The sequence below is a fragment of the Pimephales promelas genome, chromosome 7 (genome assembly GCF_988280905.1).
Source record: "Pimephales promelas chromosome 7, fPimPro1.hap1.1, whole genome shotgun sequence".
Taxonomy (NCBI): Eukaryota; Metazoa; Chordata; class Actinopteri; order Cypriniformes; family Leuciscidae; genus Pimephales; species Pimephales promelas.
The window spans coordinates 25,066,340-25,088,247 of NC_142775.1; the positions used below are offsets into that span (position 1 = coordinate 25,066,340).

The following is a 21,908-nucleotide window of genomic DNA, read 5'->3' on the forward strand; positions in this document are numbered from 1 at the left end:
GATGGATCCTACTGCATCAGTACTGGAATTCGACTGCTGTTGAACCCACTACGGACCAGGCTGGACGAGATGTCTGTCGGCAGTTGAATGGTTCGCAGATGCAAAAGTACTGCTGTTGGGACAAAATGCAAGTGATGTGACAACAATTTAAGAGACTGTACAACAATGTCACATGGCTTAGACAAGCTGCTAAAGACTGTGACTTTGGATTCGACAGAGATAATCAGTTGTGTGATGCCGTTTTGAGCAAATGCAGTTACAAATGTCTGCAATGCATGTCAGTCAGACGGAGAGAGAAAGAGGAATTGTAGAAAAAAGAATTCCAAAGCAAGGGGGAGAAAACAGCGAGACAGCTATAGATATGGACAAGTGGACTATTTCACCAAAGATCCAACCTGTCCTTCATGGGGTCAGCAGTGCAGAAAGAGCAAAGGCACTAATCATTTTGCTAAGATATTCAAAACTAAAAATGTGACTACACTTAACTGACGCCTTGGGAAGCATTTGACCATGCTTCAATATCTGACGCTTTAGGCGCCCTTTAGCGTCAGTAAGATGACGCCCTAGGATCGCGTGTACCCTACCCCCACCCCACACCTAAACCTAACCGCGTCCTCTAAGTGACGCTTTCCTTTAGCGTCAGTTAAATGACGCCATAGGATCGCGTCATGTAAGTGACGCTAAAGGGCGCCTAAAACGTCAAATATTGAAGCATGGTCAAAGGTGACGCCTTGGGGTGAGAATGCGTTGCAAAATATGTCAGCAGAGGAATTGAGAGAAATTACAGTAATCAATATTACACATTCATGGTGAAAGACTGTAACTCATACAGATATTGATGGAGTCGATTTATGTAGATTGATTCTGGGATCACAAGCAACATCATTGACAAAGCTACATGTTAGGTACAAAAAAGCAAAAAAAAAATATATATGTGTGCCACTCATTCAAGTCTGATACGATGCTGTACGCGTATGCTTCTAAAGAGGCCCTGCCCATAAGAGGAGCTTTCACGTGTGAAATAGAATGTAAAATGGAGCACCCAGGCAGAATTAACAGTAATCAGCGGAAAAGGTAAGCCATTATTGGGTAAAGAGACAGCTACTTAACTCGGATAATGAAAGTCAGAGTCAACTAGATACAATCAGAAACATGGCAAGCCGAATTTGGGAATAGTGTCCAGTTCTGGATCCAGTATCCTGCAACCAACATCAACATGAAGTTGCATCAGCACTTTCAGGTATTGAGGGAGTGGAGAATATCTCTGTCTACATTATTAAACATGCCCTAAACCAAGAGACACATGGTCAGAGGTTTTACGGTGGTTTGTAGAATGTGGGTAGAACCTAAATGAGGAGAAATGGCTTAGTTAGTACAACGAGTTAGTGTTTAAGGGAATGCTGCTTTCAGAAAAAGGGATTGGCTCAAAAAAAGGTTTGTGCTTTGGTCGAGGCCAGAAAACTCATCAGAAGTACAAAGCTTTTTGGGATTAGTTGGATATGGTAGAGTGTTCATTCCACAATTTGAATCCGTCACTAAACCACTCAGGAGACTGACAAAGAGAGATACTCCATTCACATTTGGTCCCGAACAAAGATGGGTGTTTCAAGCTTGAAAGAAGAAGTAAGCTGAAGCCGGCCGGAACCCTTGCTTACTTTGACAAGAGAGCTCCAACCAAGGTCATTGTGTATAGGCACAGGGTCTGATTCAAGAACAAAGGGGAGAACTGGCCCATACGTTATATCAGTCGCAGCCTGACTGAAATGAGCAAAGCCTGAATGCGAAGCATTGTCTTTAGTATGGGCATGTATATATGACTCCATCAGTATTTATTTATTCATTTATGAACATTTATTTACAGTAATGGGACAATGGGACAGTCCATACAAGAATGCAATATTAAAGTTTGCTCAGGCTGAGTCATTGACCTTTCGGAGGAAGTTTTCAGTCTCCATGGTTTGTCTTGCACCATCAGATCAGATTGTGTTCCACAGTTTATGTCTGCTCGATTTCAACGATTCTGTGAGAAAAAAAATGGTATTCTGTGAAGATAACGTCAAAACGGGCACAGGCATATACAGTGAGGTGGAGAGGCAGAATGTATCTTGAAATGCATATTTGTTCAGGCAGAGGGGCTAGACTGGAAACAGGAGCTCCACAGGTATGTGGCCATATTGACCACAACACTACTGGGAAGAGTTCCGCAAAATTGCCTTTCAATAAGAGAATCAAAACTGTCAGATTGTACCATGCCGCAAAATAACCAGAAGATAAGGGATCATGACACTGAACAAAAAGGTAGAACAAACCTTTGTGCTGATCATTGCTGCGGATCAAATTATTCACAGCTGGAATAATCAAGAAAAAACTGAAAAGAAAATGACAACTGCATTCAACCAAGTTCCATAGACTGCTGTCTAGAAAAGGAAATTCTGTAACCATTAAAGATTCAAGTGGAAAAAAAATATTAAAGAACACAACATTTGTGAAAAAAAATCCTTCAGTAAGAAGACAAAATATATCAGACAAAAGACACAAAGACAAAAGACAAGCAAAATCAGGAACAGAGCAAACTGTTTCTGACAAAATGCCAACAAAGAGTTTGCCACTAGGTGGTGTGGTGGCTCCAAAAATGAGACCACAGACACAAATCAGATTGCATTTATAAACTTAGATTCGACAGGTTACTCCACATAAAAATGTGAAGAAATGTGAATGTGTACTAGATTGTTTGAAGTGTAGACACATAATAACATTACCTCTGTGCTCTGTATGCCTCTCTGTGGCAGCAGAAACTGTTTCTTCATCCCCATACATTGTCTTACTTGGCAAAATCACGGCCACAGCTCTTTTATGACTTGTTAAAATGACAGTGCATAATTAAACTGGAAATTGAGATCTTCATTCCCCAACTGTAGGCTATCCAGTGTACATTTTAAACAAATTTAGGTTAGGTCATATTTGAGATACAATTAAGGCACAAATCGCTTTGCTATATGCTAAGCCATAGGCTACATGTCCACCAGGTGTTGCCAGACATGTATTATTTAGACGCATTCCCCAAAAGGGTTGAACTTGCTAAGCTGATTAAATGTAATTTCAGTGTCGCATGCAGCTTTTTTTTGTGACTGCCAGTGTAAAAAATGCTGTGGAAATGTATCTACTGTAGGATATGGCTACACGAGGCTTTAATCAGATCAGAATAATTGTCAAATGAGCAAGATTTTCAGTGTAATTTAATTCAATAAATGGAGCATCATCCTCAAGAGTAGGCTAAAATAGCCTAAAGCACAATAGCACATGAAACTACAATTAAAAGTTTAAATTTACAATAGCCTAGGCCTTGGATAAGGCATATGGGCTACCTTGGCTCAATAAAACTTGGCCCATTTATTATGGTAGTTTAAAAGCTGTTTGGCAGTTAAGGGTTTGATATGTTTTTTCGTCTAGTGCCAAATTCGGACACCCGGCCGCCACCGCCAGGTTATTAGCCCTCTATAATTCCTCAGGTAGGTTTAGGATTAGGTATGGAAGTGGCCGGGGCTAGGGCAATCAGCGGTTTAAACAAGGGGGTAAAAAATTGTCAGGGTGTCGAAATTAAGCACAAGAACAGCGGGACTCCTCCTGGCTAATGACGTCACGCAGCTTTTCCACTGAACAGCGAAGCGCTTATTGAGATTGAGACGCGCGCTCACGACAACCTCACATAACGGTCCACACACTCAAGAGACTGGACTGTGTATCTGCAATAAAGTAAGTAGGCTGTAATTAATTTGGCCTTTATTCATATTCGGAGTTTCATAGATGAGTGTTGCATTGCTTTTTTCGTCATATCTACCACGGAGTTACAACTTTCCTTGCTGAATTTACAGCTGCGGTTTCTGACTTTAAACTCAGTTTAAATCGAGTTTATGATTTTTGTTATCGTCGTGTTATACACTAAATTGTATTAAAGTGGAGTGTCTACTGAATGTAGCTACTCGTCCGTTGAAATTTCACAATACGTCTCAACTTGTCTGAGGTAGCCTACACCCACCAACCGTCTTTTATCTTACATAAAGAATCTGAACTTAGCCTACTGTTTGAGAATTTAAACTTGCATGTAGTTCTAACATTTTCTTGTGCGCCATATTTTTCGGCTGTAACTGCAAATTTGATTATCAGAACTCAAACCTTCATCCTCTCATGTCAAACTAGAAACTCTTAAATAATATATACGTTCTCTGCAGCATTAATGTTTAATTAGCCTAATAACAGTCTGAACATGATTTTTCACCCAGTTCTCCTCAAAAGTTATCTGCATAAATGGGAACATATTAAACATGTAGGCTACAACTTAAGACTGCTTCCTTATCAGTTTATAAATCTCTCTTGAAACTTACTTATTTTCTTAAGGTTTTAAATTTAACATTCATATTTTGTTTTTGTTTTGATTGGCTTTGTACACCACTTTGGTCAGGGACTGTTTTTATGTGTGCTTTATAAATAAAATAACTAGAACTAGATTGTTTATTAGATAGATTGTCATGCTTCAAAACTCTGCCGGCTTGTAAAAGTTCAGTTTGGGGAAAAAAAGCCAATGTTATAAATGATGTCTATGACAGCAACAATTAATTCAACAAGCACAGAGATTGTTAAATTGGTTTCTATGCCTACCATGTTGGCTTACTAAAATACAAAGTAAGTTTTGGGAAATGCAGCACATCCTTATTTCACAGGCATTTCCTCTGTTTTTTTCTGAAACACAAGGTGGAATAATCAAACATTCTTTTACAGAACAGATCATAAACTCACACACACACACGTTTTCAGGAACATGCTAAAGAAAATAATCTCTAAATAAGCAGTTTACCATAGATATCAAATGTGTAGTCTATCTATATAATACGCAACTTCACACAGCTGCTCTCCATTTGCTGATACTTAATTTGCTGCTTATGTTATCTATTTACGAATGGTCTTACTATATAACATTGGCGTTTGAATATACAAAACTGTAACCCTCACTGAGTCAATTTGCTTTCACTAATGGTGAGGCTTTATGGGGACCTTAGTTTTAAACATTGAAACATATTGAGTCTAGCCACATATGATTGCTTTGTTGGAATGATAACCTGCTGGAGTGCAAAACAGTTAGTAGTTTCATAATATGTCAGACTGATGTGTGTGAGACATTCCCAGTAGCCTACAGCTGGGCATTTTCTTTAAAGGCGCTTCACAGTGTGTGCTTTCTTCCCCAAGGTGGTAGCCATGGAAACCACTGATGTGTATAGATGGAGAGCCTTTATAGTTCATGATCAGACTTAAGAGGATGCCGAGTTCCACTCAAACACTATCCTACTTTTGATTACTAAAAGCAAGCGTTGTTTGATCCTTACACTTGCAGGCTGCACACTTAAAGCAGCTCAGATGGAACTTCTATTTATTTATGAATAATTCAATCACTTTTCTCAACATTTGAAGCAATCATTTGACAACACAAGTCGTTGCACGAAATATGTATAGTAATAAACTAAAAAAGTAAAGAAATGTAGTTCCTTAGATTTCAGGAGAAGCAATTGACTGTGTGAACTTTCACAGAGACCAGGGCTTTTTATTCTCTGTTTGTTTTCAGGAGGATGTCACGAAAAAGGTAGACATGTCTGGACAAGAACAAATATTTTTGCCCATATTAGCCTTATCTTCAAGACATGTAGTGGCAAAGTGTGGCCTCTCGTAGGTTTAGGATAAAAAATGGAACAAGGAAATTAAACTGAAATTTCTCATATGTACACACACACAAGCCTGATAGACTAATATGAAAATCTCTACAATGACTAATTAAATAGATTGAAGATATCACAGTTAACAGCATTTTTCTAATTTAACGATGAACTGTCACGAAAGAACTGTCACACAATTAGTATAATAAAATCATTGTTCTTTAAAATATATTTGAAATATTATGATTTTGATTTTTTTAAGAATTAATTGCACATGGTAACATTCTTATGAAATTCTTACAATTTATCCTCTCAATTTTCTTGAATTCATAGTTGATCTCTGGTGGTGTTGGTCAAATTTTCTTCATAAAAATATTTTTTAAAATCTCATAATACCATTATATTGCTTTGTAACAGATATTATGGAAGGCCATTGATCTCTCAATCTGAAACTGAAACATGGGAAGAAAAACTTGAGACAAGAGGTGGAGTTCGACACTCACCATGGCTGCCCATCGCATCCGATCAGCGAACAACAACACTGTGCTCCCTCGCTGTAGATCTGAGGGCGCACTTATCGATCACAGTGAAGGAGTGTCAGAGGCCACCCTCACAGGTGTCAAACATTTATTTTCTTATTCTTAACTTGAAAGCAACGTATTGTTTACCTTTATGTTTAATCTCATGCACCATTTCTGTATCTTTTTTCCCAGCACCTTCTCCTAGCGCCTTACGACTGGACGTTACCTCCTTTGGAGCAGTCAAGGAAGTCATTGCCATTAAGGATTACTGTCCATCCAGCTTTACCACTCTTAAGTTCTCAAAGGGAGACTGTCTTTACGTTATAGACACATCGGGTGGAGAGTGGTGGTATGCACACAACAGTAAAGAAATGGGATACATCCCAGCAGCCTATGTCCACCCAATCAATTATCGAGACTCCTCGTTCAGTGATAGTGGCATGATTGACAGCCTAGGTGACATTTCTGAGGGAGTGAAAGAAATGGACATCTCAGGGGAGTGGCCGGACTCCTCCAAAACCACAGAATCTAGAAATGAAAATCCTTTCGTTAATAAACGGATGTCAACTAACCCTTTCCTAAATGGCACGGTGCAAGGCACCTCTGACCAAAACAGTAAACATAATTTAGCAAATGCTTTGTGTTTTGATAATCTCTCACTTCCCATCTCAAACACCAGCAGCACTGTTAACATGAATGGCTTTGAAAGTGGGCTCTTTGACACACATTTTAGTTCCGGTTCGGGGATCGGTCCAAATCTTCGGCGAAACAAGTCGATTTGTAGGAGCAAGCGCTGCTACAGCATGTCAGAGCTGTCTGTCCTACAGTCCTTGTCTGATGGGAATCAAGGTTCCTTGAGTTTTTTTGGTGGCATGAAGTCACCTAAACCTGAACATTATCAAAGTAAAGAGGATTTCAAAACGGCATGGCTAAATCATCGTAAACTTACGCGATCCTGCCACGACCTGGACTCCATTGGACAAAACCCAGGTTGGGGGCAAACCCAGCCAATAGAGACCAACATTGTGTGCAATCTTGACAGTGCTGGCGGTGCCGTGCAGCTACCAGATTCCAGTATCAGCATACACATCCCTGAGGGCCATGTGGCACCTGGTGAGACTCAACAGATATCGCTGAGGGCCCTTCTGGACCCACCATTGGAGCTCAACAATGATAGATGTACTACTGTAAGTCCAGTGGTAGAAGTAAAACTCAGTAACATGGAAACCAAGACCCCAGTCACTTTAGAGATGAAAGTGTCTGTTGTTGTGAAGATGGAGAGCCGCAATACCACAGAGGTGGTGTGCGTAAGAAGCGACTTCAAAGAAGGTCCATATGTCTCGATTCCACATGCATACATGTATGCAGACACAGTTCAAGTGACTCTGGACAATTTAGAGCCTTGCATGTATGTCTCTGTGGTTGCCCAAGCACAAACTGTGGCCCCATACAACACGGTGTGGGAACATGTCGTGAAAAAGGTCACTCTTGGGGTATATGGGCCAAAACACATCCACCCATCCTTCAAGACAGTGGTGGCCATTTTTGGCCACGACTGCGCCCCGAAGACGTTGCTAGTGAGCGACGTAAAAAAGCACTCACACTCTACTCCACCTGTTGTCCTCCAGCTCTGGGGAAAGCATCAGTTTGTACTAACAAAACCTCAAGACCTTCAAGTTGGCGTGTATTCGAACATGTCTAATTTTGAAGTCAAAGCCAATGAACAGGCAAGAACCGTGAGGGGATTCCAGATCAAACTCGGAAAAGTTGCCCGTCTCGTCTACATGATTGCGGCCCGGGATTCTAGTGACATTTTAGACTTTACTTTGCGAATTCAGGTCAAGGATGATAAGGACTGTATCCTGGCCCAGTTTTGCGTTCAGACCCCAACCCCACCACCAAAAACAAGCACAAGCTCCGCTCAAAGGCGCTTCCTAAAGAAAAAGGAAGTCAACAAAATTGTACTGTCTCCTCTTGCAGCGACCACAAAGTACCCTGTGTTTCAGGACAGACTAGTCAAAAACATGAAATTTGCTAAGTTGCTTAAAACGGTTATAAGACAGTCTAAAAGCATGTATTTGCTGGAGTATCTTAAAGGAGATGTGATGGCTCTTTTGAGTGAGGAAAAAATTAAATTTAAAGGACATCTATGGACCAAAGAGTGGTACATCGGATATTACCATGGAAGAATTGGGTTGGTGCATGCAAAAAACATTCTAATCATGGGAAAAGTGAAACCTGTTCATTTCAAAGGGCCTGATCTTATGACTACAGTCCTTTTAGAGCAGATCCTGAAGCCCTGCATGTGCCTGACATACATCTACGCATCAGTGCGAACGATATTGATGGAGAACGTGGCGAGTTGGAGAGCTTTTGCTGATGCCTTGGGCTACATCAACCTGCCTCTGGCACATTTCTGTCGGACAGAGCCGGACAGTGAGCCTGAAAAGGTGGCGTGTGTTCTCGAGAAGCTTAAGGAAGACTGCAACGCAGCTGAGGGCAAGGAGAGGAAGTCTTTTCAGAAGGAACTCATGAAGGTAAGTGTTGATGTAGATCTTTCAGCTAAACTTGAGTGAGTACTGAGAGCACCTTGTATAAATAATTCAAAATAAATAAAACAAATAATAAATGAAATTTTTCTTTAGTCATATACAAATTAATTTATTACTTATAAGATCAGCAACTGCAAAGAGAAGAGTGACGTTTTTGAAAGTTAACAAGTCAAACGTCTGAAAGTCAACTATGATGGCAATAGATCCAGCCTGAAATCAAAAAATGTCATTTCTGAAAATTATAAAAACTTGATGAAGCTGCATGCAATCAACCTCGCAGATGTGTTTGAAGGATTTATTCTACACTTTTCCGTTTTGCAAATGAATAGATTTGTATTAATTAAACTATGAATAATGTATAATTTCTGCAGTTCATACCAGAGCCAGTTATATAAATATGTAATAGCATTACTCAGAGCACTCTTCATATAACTGCCAATAAAGCTTGATGTGAAAGTCAACAGGAACATGAAGCAGGATGTTTCCTAGGGAAATATCAAGTTGCATTTTAGCTTGTATTACAAACACACTTTTAAATATAACATGCTCTATAATGCATCAGTCAATCTGTAATTACCTAAAACAAACCTCTTTCTTTGTCAGAGAGAGTTCATTGAAGACTCTCTAAATAAAAATCACATATTTCAATGTCAACTTAAAAAAGACATTGTGATTAAACCTCTATACATGTGAAACTCGAAAAATTTAATTTTAAATTAAATTAAAAATTTAACTTAAATTACTGAATGATATTATATAGAATCATTACATGCAAAGTGAGATATTTCAAGCCTTTATTTGTTATAATATTGAGTTTTAATTATGGTTTACGGCTATAATAATCTAACTATATTCTAATTTCGAATTTGGGTTTTCATAAGCTGTAAGCCATAATCATGAGTCTATTAGTTTCACCTTTTAAGTTGAATTACTGAAACTTTTGCACAATATTCTAATTTTTTCGAGTTTCACCCGTGTATCAATATAAAAATGCAAATTTTTTGCTCATATGTTTCATTTCATATGAGCTTCAATGATAATTCCAATGCTTGTTCTGACAAGTCTTTACAAAGCACAGAATGACGCCATTTTCATGTTCAATATTCAAGGTAAATGTGGTAAATATCTGAAGGTTGACTTCCTTAAAAGTGTAAACACTGTCGGAAATTATTTTTCCTTGTGTATATATTTCCCTTTTACTATTTTTGGCTGTGATAATCTATGCAATTGTGTATGTGTGTGTGTGTGTGTGTGGTTCAATTACTCAAACCAGTTGAGTGAAAAGTCGGAAACACCAAATCACCTAACAATAATTAAGTAAAATAGGGTTTTTAAACTTTAGACGTATGTGCAACTGTAAAAGTACCACCCATATGAAAAAAGCATACAGTCGAAATGCACAAGACTTTCTTCAGTATCTGATATCAACACATACAGTATAGACATCATATAAAGGGCATGCACAGACACGCTTAAGTTTAGTTAATGCTGGGTCTCAAGTGAAAAAACCATGAGCTTAAACAAGTTCACGATCTGCTGAAAACACCACATTTGTAGTGAGATTAAAATATTGAAATATAATATATGATATTGTCACGTAGCACATCCCTTTGACAAAGTAAGTTTAAGAGCTTGATATCACTGAAGTGAAGCTGGCTAAATGACTTGTCAGACACATGGAAATGTTCTTCATGTACTAAAATTAGGAAGGGTTATCTGTGTTCATCTCAAACGTGACAACAGACCTGTGAGTGAAAATGCCGGAAGATGTGAACGTGTTGAAGAGTCTTAGTTGTGCAGATGTTTCCTTTCTAATTGTTAACATCTACACAGAAGCATCAAATATGGACCGAGAGGCGCCTTAAACTACACAATCCCTCCACACCTACAAATCTATTGCCATGAGATTGCAAACACATATGCAACTGTAATTGTCTGCACATTTTAATAAACTACTTGCATGTTCTCAATTGTGAAGAATTAGCATTTTAGAGCAATGGAATCCCTCTTGAATTCCCTCTGTTTTTTTTTTTTTTTTATTTATGAATAAAATGAGGTCTGTGGTTAATATAACGAAAAGATAATTTACTGTTTTGTTTTACAAAATAAATTACAAATGTGAGTTTTGAAACCCAATAGAAATTCCCAAGGGAAGCCGTGGTGAATTAGTCTTTCGATTTACCTTAAAAAATGGACATTCTGACTGAACAGCTGTATACAACTTTGCAATTCCATTTTTAATCAGTAAAAGTTCCCGTTTTCCTGGCATATAATCTAGTCTGGGCTTTATTGAGGGTCAGATGAATTTACAGACATGCTTCAGAAGAACGAGTGAAAGTCTCTAAACTTTTTGAGTCTTTGATTCCCCCCGGTCTCCTCCCATTTCCCCTAGCCTATTGTTTGAGCAGTAGAGTTGTTCTGGATACATGGGCAGAGATTTCTGACAATAGTTTATAAACAGAAAAAGAGCAGCTTACAGGAAATCAAAAGAGACAGACGAGAGGAAATATAATGATGTACGAGTAATATCATAAAATCAGATGTTGAAGAAGATGAATTTAAGAGAGAAACATACTGAAATCATTAAACTAATTGTGTGTTCAGCTGTCTTATTATTGCATTGTCTAGTGCACATGCAGTGTTAAATAAGGCTAAGAATCTAAAGAATGAATGTAAAAAATCTCTGCACTGATCAAATATTTTGATTTACTCAGACAGGCTTTGTGCGTAATTATATATAATTAAATTCCTGTAGTTGGTCAACTTGTAGATCATGACGCTAACAATATCTGTCAATTGGATTATGAATGAACATTCTTGTCATTTCTGAAGAATTAACATCTGGTTCTGGATTCTGTGACGGTCCAATTGTGGTCAGATTGTGTTTGTCTTTCTGTTACTACTGTGTCTCTGTAGGGTTTACTTAATAAGTTCCTGACTGTGACAGGGGTCAGAGGGGAGAGACGTCAGGAAACAGGTGCACATGAAAGGCCTTATCTTTTTTTTTTTTTTTTTTTTTTAGCTAATGCACACACAATCATTGTGTACAGAGGGTGATATTTCACACACAAAATATGATCTCACTTGCATCCAGACAGTGAGTGGCAAATTCACTGCTTGTGCTAGAGGAGCCGAAGATTGTACCGATCACAAAAATGTATCTTCCTTTTAGCACTGACTGAATGTACAAGTCAAAAACTTAACATCCTGTTTGTTTGTAGAACTAACATCTTTGATAAGATGGAAAGCATCCAAGACTCCTGCTATCTCATTGCTCGTGTTCAGTGCCGTGTTCCTCCCCCCGAGCAGACTTCCTGTCATTCCAAACATTCCAAGCCATGGATCTGGAATCAGAGATTAGTGGGTTTAGGGTGTGTACTTTTAAACACTTGCTGCTGTTGTGAGACCATATTTGAGTACATGAAGAGCACCTGCACTTTTGACAAACAATGTTCAAATCCTGAATTGCATTCACTGATGGCACTAGTAGAAATACTGATTCTTTTCTTTATTGTATAAAGTGCTAACAAAGTATAAATGTCACATGTCATCATCACCAGATAACAGTGCTGTAGATCATTCAATGTCATATATTCAAAAGGCACAGTGGAATATAAGTCCTAATTCAGTTTTTTTAAATGTCACTCAGAACACTTAAAAGAAAAGAAAAGAAAGTCACGTTAATAATACAGAACCCTTGCCAAAAGCCCGGCCGGATATTCCACCCTAACATTTCCCTTGTCCAAGGGGCCCAAAGTCATTCTCATTATATTGTGCTCACAGGAGCATGCACGTCGCTTCCTGCATATCGCCACATTTATCAAAGCACCCGGGATGATGACTTGAGCTCTTGGTTGGTCCAGATTTTCTGAGGCGGTGCTTAGAAAACCTCAGTTTTGTTTTAGTATTGCTGTGTACTCTTGGTGAAAGTTACTTATTAGAACAGGCTTTATTTAGCAAAAACTAAGGGAAAAAGAAAACACGTTTTTTTTTTTAAATAGCTGATGACATGGTGTGAGATTTTAGAAAGCATAAACAATAAACAAACTATAAATTTCAGTTTTATTTGAACTGTTTTACTGTGTCAAATATTTGCATATAGATTCAAGGTCATTTATGATTTTTGCCATGATATTTTAAGCATATATGGGGTAATGTATTGTAACTAGGGATGGACTGGTAATAAAATGATGGCCGATACTGACCTACCATTATTTTTTAGATGTTAAAGCTGATAATTAATTAATGGTCAATGTTAAAATTTGTAACTGAAAACAATGAAAACTAAAATAAATCGTTTTAAATGGTACAATAGTGTTTAGGCATATAATATTAAAATGTACGGTTTGAGAAAATGGATATTCCTTTGCTAAAGATTGCATCTAGATGGACAGGTCCATTTTTGTTATCATTTACCTTCATGTCATTCCAAACCAGTATGACTAAAAGAACATATTTTGAAAAATATCTCTCATTGCTTGTGCATGCAAGGAGTTCCTCATAATAACTTTTTTTGTGATCCACAGAAGAAAAAAACTCAGATTTGGAACAACATGAGGGTTAATGAATGATGACAGTATATTAATTTTTGAGTGATCCTTTTAACACCTTTATGAAATTTATAATATGCAAGCATTAGAAAATTGCAAAATAATTGCACAATTCCATTTCCATTATATACCAATAGATTTGTGCTTAATTTGGTATGCATTTCTGTATATTTCTTTCAGGCTCTTCTGAAGATGGATTGTCAGGGCCTGGTGGCACGGCTGGTCATGGACTTTGTGCTGTTGACCACAGCGGTGGAGGTTGCAGGACGCTGGAGGGAGCTTGCTGAGAGACTGGCTAAAGTGTCCCGGCAGCAGATGGAAGCATATGAAGCTCCACACAGGGACAGCAGAGGACAACTGGACAGCGAGGTATAAACAAATTCTCTGTGTGATCAAAGCTCCAGGTGACAGGTTGCCAGTTATCACGAAAAGAGCAAAACAAGCCCATTATAAAAGCAGTATAAGCAGACAAGGCAAAAATGTACCGGGGAAAACGCGCTGCTTCTCTACCCTACTTTGTCAGTTATTTGTTAGTCAGATATAAGTTAACAAAAATGTGTGGAGCCTATGTTCTGCTCGTGTGAGGCGCGCCGCTTCCCGCTCACGCTGTTCTGTAGTTTTCTGAATGTGTGCGTCTCATCTGTCTATCTATATTGCACCATATAGAGATTTCGAAGCTTCGAATATTCGATGTTCATTACTACTTAAGCTTCGAAGCTCAAAAAATGGTATTCGGACCAGCCCTATGTAAAATATATCGTTACCGTGAAATAAAATTAGTTAATTACTGTGAAACACAATTTTGGTCATACCGTCCACCCCTATATTTTACATATTGTAAAAAGGGGCATTATACCAGGGGCATTATAGTCACATTAAACTGACTTATACATTAAGTCAGTTTAATGTAATTTAAGTTGAATTGACTTAAAGATCCAAGCTGATTGTACTGAAAAAATTTAAGGCAGCAACTTTTTTGTGTGTGTATAGAATGTTGAATCTTCTAAATTGTAACAAATGGATAAGGAACAATATCCTAGTGAGATTGGTGCGAGAGACAGTAGCTGACTGAAAAGTTTAAAAATCAAGCGTAGCATTCTGGCAGGTCACGTTAGTCAAGCTTGCATCTGCTGACTCTAAGCTGATCCACATCTACCATTAGGAATACGACGCCCAGAACATCATTCTTATATAAGCTCATGAGCAGTATTGTCAACAGATATCGCACTTCTCAGGAGCTAATTACCCTCCTCCATTCCAGCTCCTCCTCCATACCAGTCAGGATTGGCATTCTGATTGCCTTTGAATCGGACTAAATTCTCAAATTATGTTCTACATTAAGGGTACGTTTACACAACAACGATGTGCTTAAAACTGAGAAGTTTTTTTTTTTTTTTTTTTTTTTTTTCGCGTACAGACGATACCATTGTAAAAATGACCCCCATTCACACAGATTCCCATCCCATTCACTAACAGCCAAAGTGCATAAAAAGTTTTCGTGTTTAGCTGAAAATGGTGTCGTGTAAAAAAAATCTTAATTAATGATTATCTGCAATACATTCATGTTGGTTCTGTTCTGTTTACCCTATGGGGGGATTATCCATGTTAGGCTGCATGGATGCACAGGGAGTTCTTACCCAGCAGAACCATACCGCCAATCCAAACCGTATGCTAATTGTCAATCGTATTTGACGATAATGGTCCAGAAAGAACTGGTTTGAGCAGCGATTATAGAAACCTAATTAAAGTGATTGCATCTAGCTCAGAAAAGGAACCAAAATGTTCTACCAACATTTGATGAGACTATGAGCTTCCTCTTATGCTTTGTTTCACTGGCTTGGGGAATTTGCACACATTCAATCCAATGGAGAGTATATAGGCATAGACACCTGAATATCATGTCCATGCAGGTTTACATGTCAAACTCAAATGAATATTTAAATTGTTTTCCTCTTACTAAAGGCTATGTGGAAACCTGCCTATGACTTCCTGGTCACATGGGCAGCCCAGATTGGGGACAGTTACAGGGATGTAATTCAGGAACTTCACACTGGATTGGACAAAATGAAGAACCCCATCACCAAGCGCTGGAGACAGATTACTGGCTCCCTCATCCTTGTCAACTGTCTGGATCTCCTACGGAGCTCCGCCTTTAGACCCTCCCCTCAAGATGAGTGTGCTATATAAAGACTGCCTAAACTAATTGACTTTTACAGGACCCAGATACACCTGATTTCAATTTAGACTCCAATTTAGGCCCCTATTATGCTCATCTACAGGTTCATAATTTTGTTTAGGGGGTCTAGAATAAAATTACATGATTAAATGTTCAAAAAAACATTTTTTTCTTTTAATTTAGATAGTTACGACACCTCTGTCTGAATGCTCTGTTTTAGTTTAGTTGGGTTTTTTTTTTTATTATTATTTTTTTAAACCTGCCTTCTGGAAAGCCCAGTCTGCAGTGATTGGTCTACCGCTTGGTGCTGTGAACAGGCACTGTAAAAACTACTGGAACAACACTATGGCGTCAGTTTTGCTTTATCAGTTCAAGCCTGTGTCTGATAATGACCGTCATGAAGAACAATCTGATCGACCCGAACCACCATTGCAAGCATAATTTGTGCAGGTCGTTTCACAGTGCTAATTGTTTTAACCTCTCTTCCATTTCAAATATGATACAACTTTCTCTATTAAGACATTAAACTGGATAGTCCAGGAAGGAGTCGTTAAAAAATGGTGAGAACACAAACGTTTGTGGTTATACTGCTAAGAAAAACCAAATGTGTACTTCTGGTGTCTTAATACAAAACAAAGGCCTCTATCTCATGGATATGTAAAACTCCAAATGTAAAATAAGATATGATTGTTCAAATTCATGATTTTATACTTGTAGATTTTTTACAAAAGACATGCTTTTTACATACTTGTATTTCTTTCACTGTTACTGTAAAATAGGGCTGTGCAATTAATTGTAATTGATTTTCAATTTTGGCTTCCAGCGATTACGAAAACAACATAATCGAGGTAAAACAAGTATTGTGCCGCTACCACATTTTCAGTCCAGGCCACCTTCCTTTCTTTCACAACTAGTACACTTTCATTCCTCCATAATTAACCCAAACTTAACAGTCAAAACAGCCATATATGCAAGTATTGTAAACTGCAGTCTACTATTGCTAAACTGCGGGAAGTATTTGATAATAAACAGTAAAGCACATTATGCTGCTGTTTCCCAGGTGGCTTTCTGTGTGCACAAACGAAGATAAGAAAATAGGCTTCAGATACGCACCTAAACGCGTAGCTACACACACACAAAAAAAAGTATAAATGCCTATTTGGAGAGTATTTGCGTATGTCTTAAATATACCGAGTTGAGGAAGAAAATGTGTGTGTAACAGTATATTGGAATTGTGCATTAGCTTTTAAAGTGACTGCAGCCTAATAAACATGCCGCAGTCTGTCATTAATGATAATCAATCAACAAAGGCAAATCCCTTGGTGATCTTGACTGAATAACTTAAGTTGCTTTAATGGGGATTAATCTATATTTAATGTGTACAGTAAGATTATGCAGTGTCATATCTTATGCAGTGATATTTTACATTCCATAATTATTATTTTTTGTAGACTATTACGTATTCGAACATCTTTCTGAAAATGTAAAACACTTTAAAGAGTATTTCCGTTCTGTTGTATTTATTTGTCCGTTTTGTTTGTAAATGATTTCTTTGTTCTTATTGACTCTTTACTTGTCTTCTGTGATTGTTTTGAAGCCTTTTTCTTACATTAGATAAGTTAGTATTATTTTTTTCCTGAAGTATCAATAATTGTGAAATTTCACTGATAAAGTTACTTGATGCTGGGTTGTTTTAACCCAAATCATGGGCAAACCCAAATGTTGGGTTAAAAATGTAATTTCAAATTGTAACCCAACTTCAACTTTCACTTTCAACTGTAGCCTATATTTTTTCATTGAATTTTTAACACTAACATTTGGGTTTGTCCATATTTGACCCAAATTTGGGTTGAAACAACCCAGCATTTAGAGTGTAGTGAAATAACACTTTGATATCACCCACCAATAATCACGTTAAATAATCTTCAGTATTAACCAACAATAATAGTGATTGTGATTTTTGCCATAGACTAATCGAGCAGCCCTCTGTAACAATTTTTCTCTTTTGTTTTGTTGATTTATAATCCTTACGACATTGTAAGCCTATACTAAACTGCCTGTTTCACTTTGCTCTGTCTATTGTTTATAAAGGCCTACTTCAATTTTATGTAAAGTTATAAATATAAACTTAAACACATATCAGCACATGTAAAAAAAAAAAAAAACACTTCTGATCATCAACTGACAAATAAACATGTTTACTTGCCATTAGTGCACTGAAGGTGATGAGAACGTTTCATTTGACCATTTTAGTGCTATTATATTTTTTTTTTCAGCGTGTTTCCCTTTGTTTATTATTCCTCTGATAAACGAAGCTAGAAGAGTTTTTCAAACATCAAGTATTATGTGCAAATTCCAGTCTTATCACTCCAGCATTATTTTTCTCTCTGCTTGACAGGCTCTCCCAAGAGAAATTTTGACAAATGTAAACAATCATCACTATGGGTCTAACAAAAATGTGTGCACTTCTGCCCATATAGTAGACACAGGCATGCAGACAGCATAGTTCACATCACAAGCCTTTCATCTGGGCCCTCTCTCACTCTCTGGGGGGAACCATGCTTCTGACAAAAAATCTGAAATGTGTGTGTATGTCTTTGTGTAGGGTATCAGGGGCCCCGGTGCAGGTTGTTGCTGTGGTCTCTCTTCAAAAAAAATCGCCCTCTGAAGCAGGGGGGCTCCGTTCGGGGTCTACCTCTATAATGTAGTCCCCTATAATCACCACCTTTTGCCCTGCAAGCAACAGCCCTGTGTGTGTAAGGCACATAGAATCAACTGTGAAGATTTTAACAGTTGTACCTGTCAACAGTCAAGTCTGTTTATGAATGTGTCTGTGCCTGTGATATGCTAATAAACAGTGTTCCTCCTTGGGTCAGTGAGCACTGGAGTTTTTTTTTTTTTTTTTTTTTTTTTCTTCAATGGAGAAACTGCTTCATTTTTCTTTCTCTTTATTTTAATGCTAAAAAAGAATGGTGTTTTGAAATAGTCCATGATTTAATGTTACATCCTGAGTCTTACTGCCTAAAATGGCAATTGAGTAATTAAAATAAGGCCAATTCTCATTCCATGTAATTTCTCCAACATTTCCATCCCAGGCCTATACCATCTAGTGGACAAACAGTTGTAAAACGGTTACTGTAAAGACACAGATTGTTGCCCAAACCGTGCCCGAGTTGTGTTCGATGAGCAATAATTGTATGATATCCTAATTAAACCTGAAATTAATGATTATCATGTGTAAAATAAACTTTTGTAATTGTTCTGTTGTTGATGATAAATAAATAAATAAATAAATAAATCTATATTCTAATTTAGGCTAAATTCAGACCAATCTGTTGATAAATATTTTTTTGCCTATGGATTTGTCAACATCACCTGTCTGAATTAGACTTTTCTTAATTTTATGAGGACTGGTTTTAGACAATTTTGATTTAATAGCATGCCACAACACTCATCCATGAAAATTGTCAAATTGCTTATATACGTTTTTGATCTCAGACCCAAGTGTTACCAAATGCAATTAAGTTTAACAACCAGTCTCGGGCCGGTGTACACATAGAGATACACTCTTTTTTTTATTGACCGTTTTTTTCAATTTGAAAGGCTGGGTTATGATAAACATCACGTACCTACTATGAACGGCAGGTGGCGCTACATACCAACAATAACAATATCCGCAATGTTACTGAACTACCGCGAGAAAACACTCGTTCAAGATTTTGGCCAAACGAATAACAATTTTAATCACTTTGAAGAGGTAGCCTAGTAGGTTATACTATATTAATTCAAATTTGCTGTGGCAATATGGACCGTAGGCCTATCTTATTTAAATGATGATGAATGTTGAAATGTTTAAAATGTGATTTTGTCCGTGTTTCTGAACAAATCGGTAGCCTACAACATTGAGCACCCTTGTTTCTTTACGAATGCCACACATCTTCCATGAAACTAATGGCCTAACCTGTGTCCTGCACAGACTGCTGAGGAAAGTTGTGTGGAAAACCATTTAAACGTTTAATCCTTAGAACCAACCTGAACTATTTTTAGGTACTATAACTTATTTACTTAAATTGTAGCCTATTAGTACTGGCCATTAGGCTACACTCTTAAAAATTAAGGTTCTTTGGCATCGATGGTTATGAAGAAATGGAACATTGTTTTTCATAAACTTTTTACCAAGGTTCTTTGGGTAACCAATTGTTCTTCTATGGCATCATGTGAAAAAAACAACAATTTTTCAGAGTGTAAGGCCTATCGAAATCACTAGCCCCACGTTTAGAAGATGTTTTTAGATGTAATGATTTAGAATGCATGTTAAACTGACATCTTATAAAACGTCTATTTGACATCTGACAGGAAACGTAGACGTTTTGCAGATGAGCAAACACTCATCTTAAAAATACGTCATCCAGATGTCAATAGCACCCCATGCTATCTGAGGCATATTATTCATTCGACATAGACGTATACTGAGCGACTATTGAAAAATAATGTAGGCTTTATGTCCATTGTTTTTAAATAGTTGGCTAATATTCCATTTAAGCACACTATGTTTTACATGTCAAAATACATTTTTGCACTGCAGATAGGTAGCCTAACATCACACATTTTAAAATAATAGCTAAATAAAAATAAAGCAAAAATTAGGCTTTCTTTATGTAGATTTAAATTGTCCATATAATGTGTTTTGCTGTAAACAAAGAAGTAGGCCTAGTGCAGGCTACTGATTAAATAGCCTAGGTCATATCTAAAAGTCTAATTTAATAGTGAAAAAATATAGGCTAGTCATTCGTGGACTACCAAGTCAAGTGTGTAAACAAGAATTGCCTGTAACAAAAACGTATAGCCTACTAGTTCGTTTAAAGGAATATATGGCTTGCCATAAAAGTGGTTTGTTTTTCAGTGTCCACATGAAATGCGGGCGGAGTTTCTCTCTCCAGTGCGAGGAGCTGCTGCTGCAGGGCCACTGCTGGCTTTCATTCATTATCAAACATTTGCTTGTGTCCATCACCTCGTGAGTAGACTCGTTCGTGTTATGTCTAAAACACATTTCTGATCACATTCATTCATCGCTAATGTGGACGACCACCGGGAGAGACTGAACACCGAGACGTCTGGTGGAATTTGAAACTGTTTGTGGTGGGAATGTTGATGTGAGCTGTTACTGCGGAGACTCTCCGCTCACGGAGGAGTGTACCGAGCACGAGATGACCACTCCATCACATCCAGTCTGAATTTGGTTGAATCGCTGGTGCCGAGGGGGTTTGCTTTGGAATTACCCCTACTAACGAGGCGATCAAAATGGGGAACAGTTTCTCCAATATATCCGCGTTTCAGTCCCTCCATATAGTGATGCTTGGCTTGGATTCCGCAGGGAAAACCACGGTCCTTTACAGACTGAAATTCAACGAATTTGTCAACACTGTACCCACAATAGGATTTAACACAGAAAAGATCAAGCTTAGTAATGGCACGGCCAAAGGAATAAGCTGTCATTTTTGGGATGTTGGTGGGCAGGAGAAACTCCGGCCCTTGTGGAAATCTTACAGTAGGTGCACCGATGGCATTATTTATGTGGTGGACTCGGTAGACGTGGATCGACTGGAGGAGGCCAAGACAGAGCTCCATAAAGTGACCAAATTTGCTGAAAACCAAGGAACACCACTTTTAGTCATAGCTAATAAACAGGATCTGCCGAAATCTTTGTCTGTGGCTGACATAGAGAAGCAGCTTGCGCTCCAGGAGCTCACGCCTGCCACTACATACCACATCCAACCAGCCTGTGCCATCATTGGTGAGGGGCTTCACGAAGGCATGGACAAACTGTATGAAATGATAGTCAAACGACGAAAAAGCCTCAAACAGAAGAAGAAGCGATAACTCTCTTAGCCTGAACCTGCCTTTTTTCCATTGCTGATGGCCTGAGTCATTGGGTTTGCCATTGCAACATTGCACTGTTGACATTCATCTGAATGGCTGGTTGTTCTCCAGCTGGATTTATGTTGCATGTGTTTGTGATGGTGCAGGTGAACCAAAAACAAAAAGGAAATTATTTGTTTTATATAAAAGGGCTGGTCCTGATTAAGCTGCCATTTATTTGCATAGCCTGGTCATCAGTTTGAAGGAGTTCTCTGAAGCACTGTGAAAACTGCTGTAACATTTCATGGAATGCTTGATAATATTATTTTGACTCTTATGGAAGAGTGAACTTCTAAGAACATTATTGAGAACTGTAGCTTCAAAATCCCAGAAGGAGATTGGTGTTTGAAGACCTTGTAATTCACAAAATAGCAAAAACTGGAACTGTGAAGAACTCAAGTGAGGGACAGGGCATTGCCTGCAACACGGTCCACCTCTAAGCACTTTTTTTCTTACCAAGATAGTAGTGTACAACACTGTAGATCAGA

General features: G+C 38.0%; 2 protein-coding genes across 2 annotated transcripts; both read left to right on the plus strand.

Moving 5' to 3' along the window:
* Positions 1-3,655: 3,655 nt before the first annotated feature.
* sh3bp4 (SH3-domain binding protein 4) lies at positions 3,656-18,766 on the plus strand. The gene is made up of 5 exons (XM_039655943.2): positions 3,656-3,753; positions 6,120-6,318; positions 6,416-8,760; positions 13,506-13,694; positions 15,288-18,766. The coding sequence occupies exons 2-5, from the start codon at positions 6,207-6,209 to the stop codon at positions 15,510-15,512; spliced, it is 2,871 nt and encodes a 956-aa protein (XP_039511877.2). The 5' UTR covers positions 3,656-3,753; positions 6,120-6,206; the 3' UTR covers positions 15,513-18,766.
* A 1,653-nt stretch (positions 18,767-20,419) lies between these two features.
* On the plus strand, positions 20,420-21,545 carry arl4cb (ARF like GTPase 4Cb). The gene has a single exon (XM_039656085.2). It carries the CDS (start codon positions 20,803-20,805, stop codon positions 21,379-21,381), a length of 579 nt encoding a protein of 192 aa, XP_039512019.1. The 5' UTR covers positions 20,420-20,802; the 3' UTR covers positions 21,382-21,545.
* The last annotated feature ends 363 nt before the right edge of the window (positions 21,546-21,908 follow it).

Bases quoted from the DNA above. Each gene is read 5' to 3' on its own strand.
- sh3bp4 (XM_039655943.2), top strand. From the start codon at position 6,207: ATGGCTGCCCATCGCATCCGATCAGCGAACAACAACACTGTGCTCCCT. The intron at 6,319-6,415 runs GTGTCAAACATT...CTTTTTTCCCAG, and splicing joins GTCAGAGGCCACCCTCACAG to CACCTTCTCCTAGCGCCTTA. The intron at 8,761-13,505 runs GTAAGTGTTGAT...TATTTCTTTCAG, and splicing joins TTCAGAAGGAACTCATGAAG to GCTCTTCTGAAGATGGATTG.
- arl4cb (XM_039656085.2), top strand. From the start codon at position 20,803: ATGGGGAACAGTTTCTCCAATATATCCGCGTTTCAGTCCCTCCATATA.